The 12,954-nt window shown below is 40.2% G+C and overlaps 1 protein-coding gene across 1 annotated transcript; it reads left to right on the forward strand.

Moving 5' to 3' along the window:
- The first annotated feature begins 1,489 nt into the window (after positions 1–1,489).
- SPZ1 (spermatogenic leucine zipper 1) lies at positions 1,490–2,638 on the forward strand. Its single transcript, XM_001109987.5, has one exon. It carries the CDS (start codon positions 1,490–1,492, stop codon positions 2,636–2,638), a length of 1,149 nt encoding a protein of 382 aa, XP_001109987.1.
- The last annotated feature ends 10,316 nt before the right edge of the window (positions 2,639–12,954 follow it).

Here is a 12,954-nt window from a genome sequence, read left to right on the forward strand (position 1 = left end):
GTTACTTTCCTATAACCCACTATAGATTTACCTGTTTCAAATGCTTTTTATTTTTCAATTTTTTTTTGAGGCAGTGTCTTGTTCTGTCACCGATCTCAGCTCACTGCAACCTCCTCCTTCCGGGTTCAAGCAAGCCTCGTGCCTCAGCCTTCCGAGCAGCTGGGATTACAGGTGTGTGCTGCCATGCCCAGCTAATTTTTTCATTTTTAGTAGAGATGGGGTTTGGTCATGTTGCCCAGGCTGATCCTGAACTCCCAGCCTCAAGTGGTCTGCCTGCCTTAGCCTCCCAAAGTGCTGGGATTACAGGCATGAGTCAACTGCACCTGGCCAATTTTTTAATTTTTTGAGATAGGATCTTGCTGTGTTGCCCAAGCTGGAGTGCAATAAGTAGCATAGTCATGGCTCACTGCAGCCTCAGCCTCCCAGGCTCAAGTGATCCTCTCGCCTCAGCCTCCCAAGTAGCTGGGACCACAGGCAGACACTACCATGCCCTGCTAATCAAACACTTTAGAAACATAATTGTGTCATTTTAACAAGTTACTGTGTAGAGTGTAGAAATCTTAGAGGATCAATAAAAGAGCCAAAAAAAAAAAAATCCCCAAATAAGTTACTGTGAAAAGTAATGGTCAAAGTTTTCTATCACCTGATGTAAATGATTTGCGAGTAAGCTTGCCAAGCCTGTCTTAAAGGATGCCTATATTGAAAGCCAAGAAAAGTCCCAGTTTGTAATTGTGTTGCTATTATAAATAACCATTCAGATAGTCCCTTCTTGCAGCAGTAGAATATTTTTGAATGGAGGGACTCCTGACATTACTTTCCTAAAATCACAAAAGGCTCTCACTCTCAGGGTTTTGTTTTGTGTGGATAACTTTCTCTTACAGTCACATCTCTCCTAGGATGGGAGCAATAAAGCCTGTGGGTGCCATGAAAGGATGGGTACCTCACCAGAGAGGACTGGTCTCAGCAATGCCCTTAAGTGGTCAAAACATGCTGCGGTTGAGGTCAGGATTGTGAGGGGATAGAGGTGAGGTAGGGAAGTAACTGAGTGCATTTAGACTGAGATGAATAGCAACCTAGAAATTGAGGGGAAGAGCTGTTGATGAGCTCTTTCTGGCATGAGGAGTAGGGGTAGCTCAAGGTGGATTTTGATGCAGGAGTCACTGGGCAGGAATTTAAGAGACTTCCATTGTGACGCTACGGATAGGCCACAATGGTGCAGTGACAAAATAAAGACCTGGTTGCTAGGGCCAGAGAATAAACACCGGGTGCCTAGAGGAGAAGAGATGGAGCCCCAGCCCTGGTCCCCTTTCCCACCCTTCCTCCCCACAAGGCTGTCTGAGATGCCACCTTCCACCTAAACATCAGCTCCCCAATTTTAATCCTTAACTTTGGTCCCTGACTTCTGCTTGATCTCCAGCCACATTTGCACGAAGGAACATCACCTGTCCATCCTGGAATCTCTAAGGTTTTCTGCTTTCCTTCTGTCCCAATGGCCAACTCTGCGAAGTCAGCTGAGATGCCCACCATCTCCAAAACCCTTAACCCTACTCCTGATCCTCATCAAGAATCTCTGGACCCTAGGATTACCATTGCCTTATTCGAAATTGGATCACTTTCCCCTTCCTCCTGGGGCTCTCTCCCTTCCCTAAAGAATAGCAGCCATCAAGTTACAGAACAACAGACTGCAGAGAAGTTTAACAGTCTCTTGAAAGAAATTAAAGATATTCTTAAAAATATGGCAGGTTTTGAAGAGAAGATCACAGAAGCAAAAGAACTTTTTGAGGAAACCAATATTTCTGAGGATGTGTCAGCCCACAAAGAAAATATCAGAGGACTTGACAAAATCAATGAAATGTTATCAACAAACCTGCCTGTTAATTTAGCCCCAGAGAAAGAAGAGAATGAACATAAACAGGAGATGATATTGGAAAACCAGGACTCTGAGAACATAGTACAAGTTTTTGCAAGAGATTTGGTAAATCGTTTAGAAGAAAAAAAAGTCAACGAAACTCAACAAAGTCAGGAAAAAGCGAAAAACAGGCTCCTTAATGTTCAAGAAGAAACTATGAAAATTAGGAACAACATGGAGCAATTACTACAGGAAGCAGAACACTGGAGTAAACAACATACTGAGCTCAGTGAACTGATAAAATCCTATCAGAAATCTCAGAAAGACGTAAGTGAAACTCTCAGAAATAATGGAGTCGATTTCCAAACCCAGCCAAATAATGAAGTGTCAGCTAAGCATGAGCTGGAGGAGCAGGTGAAGAAACTAAGCCATGACACCTATTCATTGCAGTTGATGGCAGCTTTGCTAGAGAATGAATGCCAAATCTTACAGCAGAGAGTAGAGATTCTCAAGGAACTCCATCATCAGAAACAGGGAACTCTGCAAGAGAAGCCAATTCAGATAAACTGTAAACAGGACAAGAAAAATCAGAAGCCATCAGAAGCAAAGAAAGTAGAAATGTATAAGCAGAACAAGCAAGAAATGAAGGGTACATTTCGTAAAAAAGACAGATCCTGTAGAAGCCTGGATGTTTGTCTTAATAAGAAAGCTTGCAATAACCAGTTCAATATTCATGTTGCAAGAAAAGCTCTTAGGGGAAAAATGAGGTCAGCTAGCAGCCTAAGATAGAAAATACCAAAAGCAGACGAAAAGGTGAATCCTTAAAAAACTACATCTGATACATCCAGCTTGTCAGGCATGATCAATCATCAGACCTTGGGCAGATCTGCTGATTCAACCAAGAAAAAGTTATAGAATAAGAAGATTAACACTTACATTACTCATTACCTCAGCAGTTATGTAAGTCCGGTCTTTGATGACCATTGTGTCTACATCAGGTTCATAACTTTTCACCTTTACAATCTGCTTGTTTTTTTTTTTGTAATTATTAGATAGACAGCCTAGAGTGAGAAGTTACAGGTCCAATTAAGTAAAGATCTACATTAAAACCAGAATACAAGGGAACATTTTTTTTTCTTTATTTAATCATTGCCTGGGAGCAGGGGGAGTTCTGGGGGAAAAAAGTGTATAGTGTTTTTGGCCAGGTGCAGTGGTATTTTGGGAGGCCAAGGTAGGAGGATTGCTCAAGGCCAGGAGTTTGAGATAAACCTGACCAACACAGCAAGATCCCATCTCTAAAAAAAAATTAAGTGTAAAAAAGTACATAATGCTTTAGTTGTGACCTTTTAAAGTCCCCTTTCTAAATGTATGTTTCCTTTCCCTATTATATACTCAAATGTGGGATGTGGGGGAATTTAAAAAATGCTGATAATCCAACCCTAACAAATCATTTTTCTCTTATAAATCTGCACTGGCTCTACTTTTTCTAAGGGGCCTCCCTTGCTCCTCCACTAGTGAACTGTGGGCATACTGGGCAGCAGAGGCCCTTGGGAAGGACCCCCTCAACTTGTTTGGAAGAACAGAGACATTTCTAAATTTCATTTTTTATTTTATTTTATTTGTTTTATTTTATTTTATTTTTTTAATTATTTTTGAGATGGAGTTTTGCTCTTGTTGCCCAGGTTGGAGCGCAATGGCATGATCTCGGCTCACTGCAACCTTCACTTCCCAGGTTCAGGCTATTCTCTTGCCTCAGCCTCCTGAGTTGCAGGATTACAGGCACCTATCACCACACCCGGCTAATTTTTCTTATTTTTTAGTAGAGATGGGGTTTCATCATGTTGGCCAGCCTGATCTCGAACTTCTGACCTCAGGTGATCCACCTGCCTCAGTCTCCCAAAGTGCTGGGATTATAGGCATGAACCACCATGCCCAGCCTAGATTTTATTTTTGCTGGAAAAGTTTCTCCCATTCCTCCAGGTATATACAGTAGTGTTACCCAGGGGGAAAAAAGCAGTATCTTCTGTTAAGGGAGCTGGACTTCTGGTTCCAGAAAAGATGGAGCAGATGAATTTTCCCTTATTCTTCCCTTTAGGTAAGCTAAAACCCCTGGACATTATATATAAAGCAAATATAAGAAGATTCTGAAAGGTGGAGAAAAGGAAGTGGAATGGCCAGGGACCCTGAAACTTAAGGAATAACATGGTGCTTAGTTCTCTGGGTTTTCTTTTTGCCTCTTATATATTCTGAGCTAGGTGCTGGAGAAGTCCACAACCCAAAAATGTCAATGCATGTAGACAAAAAAATTCCCCCATAAAGCCTGCTTTCTTTTGCCAACAGATGAGGAAAGGAACAGTCTGGCAAGACAGAAACCTTTCGATAAAACTGCCCTAATCCAGCCAAATTGTATAGAAACATATTTCTACCCCCATCGCCCTCAGCAAATACTGAGTAGAGAGCCTAGACATTCATCCTTGCCTGGCAGTCATGAGGCTCCCCTCCACTACTCTTCTGGGATGGTGCAGAGGAGGTAAGAGTAGGGATCCTAAAGTTCTGCCCTCCACCTGATGGTAACAGTGCTCTTCCCTGGCCTCCCCCAACCCCTCCAGTAGGGTGGAATGTCAGTGGAGGCCACATGAGTAGCCTAGATTTCTACCCCTTTTCCCTGCTGGCAGCATCAGCAGGGCCCTACTAAAAAAGAAGACTTAATAAGATCCAGGGTCCCCTAACAATGCCCAAAATGTCCAGGACACAATGGAAAAATCACTCAGTATACTGAGAGCCAGAAAAATCTCAATTTGAATGAGAAAAGACAATTAACAGATATCAACAATGGGATAACACAGACACTAGAGTTATCTGACAAGGAATTTAAAGCAGTCATTATAAAAATGCTTCAGGCTGGGCGCCGTGGCTCACGCCTGCAATCTCAGCACTTTGGGAGGCCGAGGTGGGCGGATCACCTGAGGTTGGGAGTTTGAGACCAGCCTGACCAAAATGGAGAAACCCCGTCTCTACTAAAAATACAAAATTAGCTGGGCATCATGGCACATGCCTGTAATCCCAGTTACTCAGGAGGCTGAGGCAGGAGAATCGCTCAAACCCAGGAGGCAGAGGTTGCAGTGAGCCAAGATCGCACCATTTCACTCCAGCCTGGGCAACAAGAGTGAAACTCCATCTCAAAAAAAAAAAAAAAAAAAAAAAAAAAAAAAAAAAAAAAGCTTCTATGAACAGTTACAAACATGAAACAAATGAAAAGGTAGAAAGTATCAGCAAATAAATATAAAGGAGACATAAGTGGAAATTATGGAACTGAAAAATGTAAGTAATATAGCCTCACTGAATGTGGTCAATAGCAAAATATAGATATCAGAGAAAAGATTCTATGAACTTGAAGATAGAACTATATAGATGACCCAGAGAAAATTGACAGAGAGGCTGGGCACAGTGGCTCATGGCTGTAATCCCAGCACTTTGAGAGGCTGAGGCAGGTGGATCACTTGAGGTCAGGAGTTTGAGACCAGCATGGGCAATATAGTGAGACCCCTATCTCTACAAAAAATACAAAAATTAGCCAGGCGTAGTGGGGCACACCTGTAGTCTCAGCTACTCAGGAGGCTAAGATGGGAGGATTGCTTGAACCCAGGAGTTTGACACCAGCCTGGGAAACACAGGGAGACCCCATCTCTACAAAAATTAGCCAGGCATGACAGCACACGCTTGTAGTGTCAGCTACTTGGGAGGCTGAGATAGATTGCTTGAGCCTGGGAGGTTGAGGCTGCAATGAGCCATGATCATGCCACTGCACTCCAGCCTAGCGGACAGAGTGAGCCCTGTCTCAACCAATCAATCAATCAATCAAAAAGTTAGAGTGAGAACCCAGGATCCTCTCCATCTTGCCTTCCAGGGGTAAAGGTTTTTTTTTTTTTTTTTCTTCTCTCTTTTGTTTTTTTTTGAGACCGAGTTTTGCTCTTGTTGCCCAGGCCAGAGTGCAATGGTGCAATCTTGGCTCATCGCAACCTCTGCCTCCCAGGTTCAAGTGATTCTCCTGCCTCAGCCTCCCAAGTAGCTGGGATTACAGGTGCCCACCATCATGCCCACCTAATTTTGTATTTTTAGTAGAGACAGGGTTCCTCCATGTTGGTCAGGCTGGTCTTGAACTCCTGTCCTCGGGTGATCTACCCGCCTTGGCCTCCCAAAGTGCTAGGATTACAGGTGTGAGCCACCATGCCCACCTTTTTTCTCTCTTCTTTTAGAAGGGGAGGACAGCTGTCTTTCTCTTCTATATGAATGCTCAGTTTCATTTTCTCAGAATTCCTCACTTACAGTACAGACCTCATAGAGGATGACATCTGGTTCTCATTGCATGCCTCCAAGGATAAGAACTAGGACAAGGGAATCCAGCACAGTAATTATCATAATCTGTCTCTGGTGCAAAAACTTCATGTATGCATTCAGGGCAACATAAAGATGAGTATTAAAAACCCAACGAAGACAATCACAATCTCCACCACAGGTTCTATTATACCTGTAGCAGGGGCATAATAGATTTTCATATGTTGAAAGTACCAAAATGACAACTGAAATGCTGCTCCCTACTCCTAAACCAACATTACTTTCTATGTTTGGAATATGTATCACTTTATTCAAAAGCTAAAAGCCAACACTTTCTTGTTACAGCCCTTAGTGAAATAAAAAGAGATTGCCACACTTACATAATATTGGGGGTCCTTAAAAAAATTACACACTTCTTTTCATCTGTCTTTCCTTCAAATGGAGATACCCTCCACACTATTCTCCAAGCATTTTGATTAATAAAGAATTGTGTAGTTTGCTTGGCTAGGTGCGGTGGCTCACACCTGTAATCTCAGCACTTTGGGAGGCCGAGGCAGGCAGACCACCTGAGGGCAGGAGTTTGAGAGCAGCCTGGCCAACATGACAAACCCCGTCTCTACTAAAAATACAAAAATTAGCTGGGCATAATGACGCATGCCTGTAACCCCAGCTACTTTGGTAACTGAGGCAGGAGAATCGCTTGAACCTGGGAGGCAGAGGTTGCAGTGAGCCAAGATCACGCCAGTGCACTCCAGCCTGGAAGACAGAGTGAGACTCCATTTCAAGAAAAAAAAAAGAAAGAAAGAAATCTTTCCTTATATCATGAATAAAAGTCTTCCAAAGCCCTTTTAATTTCTTGTCTTTCTCATTTATTTCTTTAATTTATCTTGAATTGATCCAGAAAAAGATTCGTCACGGTATTTAGGTTGATTGTCTGTAAGTTGTACGATGGGTGTTTTCAAGTCCCTTTTTGGTTGTCTATGCTTTGAGCCCTTTTTAACCTTTCCAGTAAGAAAGTATGAGGCACTGTAAAAAGTAAGGATGGAATAATGGAAGAAGCATTTCACAAATAGGGAGGTAATCTAAGTCTCAACTTGTTTCAGTCTGAGTTGCTTCATTTAAAAGGTGGCGATAATAACTTTCTTTTGGACCATGGATAAATTGTTCAAAGATTCTCTGGCTCCCTCAGCTGGGGTCTTATTGCTCTCTGGGAAGTAGGAACAGATTAAATGAGAGAATTAGAAACTAATCAGAAGCAAACCTGGCTAAAAAGAAAGGGAACAATAGCCAAAAACCCAAGCACACAGGATATCCGGAAGTTGGGGTCATTGGTGTGTTGCAAGTAAAAAGAAAGATAAGTATTACATTAAAAAGACAGCTATTCTAGATTAATGTGAGGTAGAGGAGTGGATTTATCATCATTATCACATCAATATTATTATTTTTATAAAGTTATTCTACAAACCTGATTGATACAGAAAATCATTTTAATTTTTCTTACCTTAATAAAGAAAGGCCTCAGGCAGATCATCACTGGAGTGTCACAGCCAGTTGACTGTTTTTCTTTCCTAACAATCACACACTCTTCCAGCGGAAACCACTGACCACTAATCCATATTTAATTAAATTTTCTCTCACAGGGAAGCATATATTGCTTTGGTTTGTACTGGTCTGTTAGGAAGCCTCAGTTTATGAGGAATTAGATACTGATATGTGTATTTTGCTTTGATTTTAAAGATTAATTGGTTTTTCCAATTTAAGAGAAAGTACTGTTCAATGGTCCTCAGATTTTTCTAGGGAAAGACCTTATTTTGTTTATTTGTTTCTTCTCCCTTTTTCTTGATGTATCCTATTAATCTTTAACAAAACCCAGATTTTGGCTTCATTAATCTTCATTATTTTTAGTATTCCATTTCAATGATTTCTGGCCCCTTCTTGATTTCCCTTTTTAAAAGTTGTTTTGTTGCATTTTTTTCAATTTCTTTTTCTTTTATTGTGGTAAAACAATATACAACATTAAATTTACCATCTTAACTATTTAAAGAATTTTTTTTTTTAATTTTTGTTTTATTTTTATTTTGAGATGAGGTCTTGCTATGTTGCCCAGGCTCGTCTTAAACTCCTGGATTCAAAGTATTCTCCCACCTCAGCCTCCTAAGTGGCTAGGATTAAAGGTATGTGCCACTGTGCCTAGCTCATCTGAACCATTTTTAAGTATACAGCTCAGTAGTGTTAAGTATATTCATTTTCCCATTATTGTGCAATGGATCTCTATAACTTTTTTATCTTGTAAAACTCACACTTTATGCCCATTAAACACTAATTCTTCCTTTTCCCTTTCTACTTTGTTTCTATAATTTTGACTATTTTAGATAATTAATATGGACTCACACAGTATTTGTCTTTTTGTGACTAGATTATTTCACTTAGCATAATGTCCTCCAGGTTCATCCACATTATTGCATATTGCAGGATTTCCTTCTATTTGAAACTCCTTAATATTCCATTGCATGTATATACCACATTTTCTTTATTCGTTCAAACACTGATGGACACCTGGTTTGCTTCTACCTCTTGGCTATTGTGAATGATACTATAATGAACATAGGTATGCAAATATCTCTTCAAGGTCCAGCTTTGAATTATTGTGGGTATCTACCCAGAAATGAGATTGCTGGATCCTATGGTAATTCTATTTTTAATTTTTTGAACAATCTACATATTGTTTTCCATAATAGTTGCACCATTTTATATTACCACCAGCAGTGCAATTTCTCCAGATTCCTGCCAACATTTATTATTTTCTGTTTTTTTTTTTTTTTTTAAGAGACAGGGTCTTGCACTGTTGCCCAGGGTGCAGTGGCTCAATTGTAGTTCACTGTAGTCTTGAACTCCTAGGCTCAAGCAGTCCTCTCCCCTCAGCCTCCCAAAGTGCTGGGATTATAGGCATGAGCCAGTGTTCCTAGCCTTCCGTTCTTTTGATAGTAGCCATCCTAATGGGTGTAAGATGACAAATCACAAAGGCAAACTGCATTTCTATTACGATTATTGATGTTGAGCACATTTTAATATGGTGATTTTTAAAACATCTTCTTTGTAGAACTGTGTATTTAAGTCCTTTGCTCATTTTTAATCAGGTTATTTCTTGTTGGCAGTATTGAGTTATACGACTTCCTTATATACTCTGGGTATTAACCCCTGATCCAATACATGACTTGCAAATATTTTTCCTCATTCCATAGGTTTCCTTGTTACTCTGTTAGTTGCTTCTTTTGATACACAGAAGTTTTTCAGTTTGGTGTAGTCCCATTTGTCTATGTTCACTTTTCTTCCCTGTGCTTTGGTGTCACATTCAAGAAATCATTGTCAAATCCAATGTCTGGAAGCTTTCCTGCTATATTGTCTTCTAGGAGTTTTGTGTTTTAGGTCTTACATTTAGATCTCTAATCCATTTTTACTTAACTTTTGTATATAATGTAAGAGTCCAGCTTCATTCCTTTGCATATAGACCTCCAGTTTTCCCAACACCATTTATTGAAGACAATGCACTTTCCCCACTGTGTAGCCCTGGCACCTTTGTGAGGAATGGCTAAACTGGGATTTTTATTTAGTTGTTTATCTTTTGGGGGGATATAGTTATGAAAAGTAATCTAATTTAAATAAGTAATGTAATTTTAATGAATAAAATGAATAAACCAAATTTACATGTACCAGCATGGAGAGATGTTTTGACATCTTTTGTCAGAACTTTGGACTGATGTCAATTATGATACCTAATTAATCAAAGGAAAATTCTTAGAAATTTGAAAACTTGGGAGAGGAGAAGGATAGCATTAGGAGATATACCTAATGCAAATGACGGGTTAATGGGTGCAGCACACCAACATGGCACATGTATACATATGTAACAACCTGCACGTGGTGCACATGTACCCTAGAACATAAAGTATAATAAAAATAAATTAAAAAAAAGAAATTTGAAAACTTCAGATGAAGAACTTTCATAAAACTAACCACCTAAAATTTTACATACCTTAAATGAATATTATAGTTACAAAATTATTTTTACAACAGTAGCATTTAGCATTTCTTGTTGTCTTTCTTATTGTATATTTTCATTAAGAGTAGAATACTCAATATTTTAACAAATTTTTATTTTTTTAAATTTTATTTATTTATGTTTTTCTGAGACGGAGTCTTGCTCTGTCACCCAGACTGGAGTGCAGCGGCATGATCTCGGCTCACTACAACCTCTGCCTCCCAGGTTCAAGTGATTCTCCCACCTCAGCCGCCTGAGTAGCTGGGACTACAGGTGCCCACCACCACACCTGACTAATCTTTGTATTTTCAGTAGAGACAGGCTTTCACCATGTTGTCCAGGTTGGTCTTAAACTCCTGACCTCAGGTGATCCACACACCTCAGCCTCCCAAAGTGCTAGGATTACAGGCCTGAGCCACCATGCCTGCCTTAACATATTTTTAAAGTCAGGTGTTTTTTGGGTTTTTTTTGTTAAGGAAGACTCCTCCAAAAAAAAAAAAAAAAAAAGCAATTTTAACCAGTCACTGTATTCTAAAAATATTGGTATCATTTATAGTCAGATTTAGCTTTTCCAATAGTGTTTTCTGAACACTAAGTGTTCAGAAATAAAAAAATAAATAAAAAACACTAAGTTTTTAATTTATTAATTAATTTTGAGATAGAGTCTCGCTTTGTCGCCCAGGCTGGAGTGCAGTGGCGTGATCTCGGTTCACTGCAAGCTCCGCCTCCCGGGTTCATGCCATTCTCCTGCCTCAGCCTCCTGAGTAGCTATTTTTTAAAAAGTTATATTAGCACTTCTAACATGTGCATCAAATGTACCTGTAAGCTCCTTTATGATAGGATGTGGGTGTTTTCAAGGGAAGCATTGTAGGTACAGCGGCATCTTGTTTACCTAGCATAATTCTTGTTTCTGAAAAGCAACTACTCAACAATCTAATTTTCTTAGCCTGCTTCCAGTCATTAGTTCTAGTATCTGCCTTGAAATCTTCTGAGTTCATGCATTTGTTATCAGCACATGAGCTTTAACTTGTTATAAGGGTTTTTTTAATACTCTTATTTTATTGCCAAGTGATGTTTGGCTTCTTAAAAGTTTCCACTGGAAAGTGTGTCCTGGAAGCTAAATCTAGTTGTTGGCTCTGGTTAACGAATGAAATACTTGCCAGTAATTTGTAATACTTTTTTCCACTTAATTTCAAAATATTTCAAGTCATTTATTTGTGTATTTCAGATATTATAAGGATGCATAGTCCCCTATGATACCTTTTTTTTTTTTTTTTTTTTTTTTTGAGACAGAGTCTTGCTCTATTGCCCAGGCTGGAGTGCTGTGGCACGATCTCGGCTCACTGCAACCTCTGCCTCCCAGGTTCAAGCGATTCTCCTGCCTCAGCCACCCGAGTAGCTGGGACTACAGGTGTGCACCACCACACCTGGATAATTTTTGTATTTTTAGTAGAGGCGTGGTTTCATCAAGTTGGCCAGGATGGTCTTGATCTCTTTTTTTTTTTTTTTTTTTTTTGAAACAGAGTTTCACTCTTATTGCCCAGGCTGGAGTGCAATGGCACTATCTCGGCTCATTGCAACCTCCACCTCCCGGGTTCAAGCAATTCTCCTGCCTCAGCCTCCCGAGTAGCTGGGATTACAGGCATGTGCCACCACGCATGGCTAATTTTGCATTTTTATTAAAGATGGGGTTTCTCCATGTTGGCCAGGCTGGTCTCAAACTCCTGACCTCAGGTGATCTGCCTGCCTTAGCCTCCCAAAGTGCTGGCTTACAGGCGCCCACCGGGCAGGTCTCAATCTCTTGACGTCGTGATCCGCCCGCCTCTGATTCACAAGCTGATACTTGTTGTTTTTGTTTTTTAATCAAAGTTTTAATGAAAAAGATATTAAAATTTTTTTTAGGTAGGAAGGTTTGGGCATGGAGCTGGTTGATCTTTAAAATCCTAACCCAGCCAGGCACGGTAGCCCAGGCCTGTAATCCCAGCACTTTGAGAGGCTGAGGCGGGTGGGGTCAGGAGTTCGAGACCAGCCTGGCCAACATGGCGAAATCCCCGTCTCTACTAAAAATACAAAAAATTAGCTGGGAGTGGTGGCAGGTGCCTGTAATCCCAGCTACTTGGGAGGCTGAGGCCAGAGAATCACTTGATCCCGGGAAGCAGAGGTTGCAGTGAGCCAAGATCGCGCCATTGTACTCCAGCCTGGGCTACAAGAGCGAAACTCCATCTCAAAAATAATAATAATAATAATAACAATAAGAAGAAGAGGAAGAAGAAGAAGAAGAAGAAGAATGAGAATAAGAATAATTCCTAACCCATTTATTCCCATCAAACTGTCCAAAACTAGTAACTGGAAAGGTCCTGTAATGCTGGGCTCCTAACATTGAACACAAAGACTAGAATAATAGAATTATCTGGTATTTTCCCTTCCCTGAAAATTCCATCTTCAATTGGGGTCTATGGGTTCAAAAGCCATATTTATGAACCAAAATTTAGGACACATACTCTGGTACAAGGACAATGGATGGTGCAAAAAATATCCAGGATATCTAGCTGTTGAAACTGCAGCCCTCTCAATGACTCTAATGGTGAATCCAGCCCCAAAAGTTTTAGATACAAAAATAGTAACAACCCAATTGAATTTTACTGCATTTAAAAAACATAATTATTTCCAAATCTACTGAGCAACTGCACAGTCTTCAGTGACGCCTACGGTCACTGGGATTCCAAGACTC

This window comes from Macaca mulatta, chromosome 6 (assembly GCF_049350105.2).
Source record: "Macaca mulatta isolate MMU2019108-1 chromosome 6, T2T-MMU8v2.0, whole genome shotgun sequence".
NCBI lineage: Eukaryota > Metazoa > Chordata > Mammalia > Primates > Cercopithecidae > Macaca > Macaca mulatta.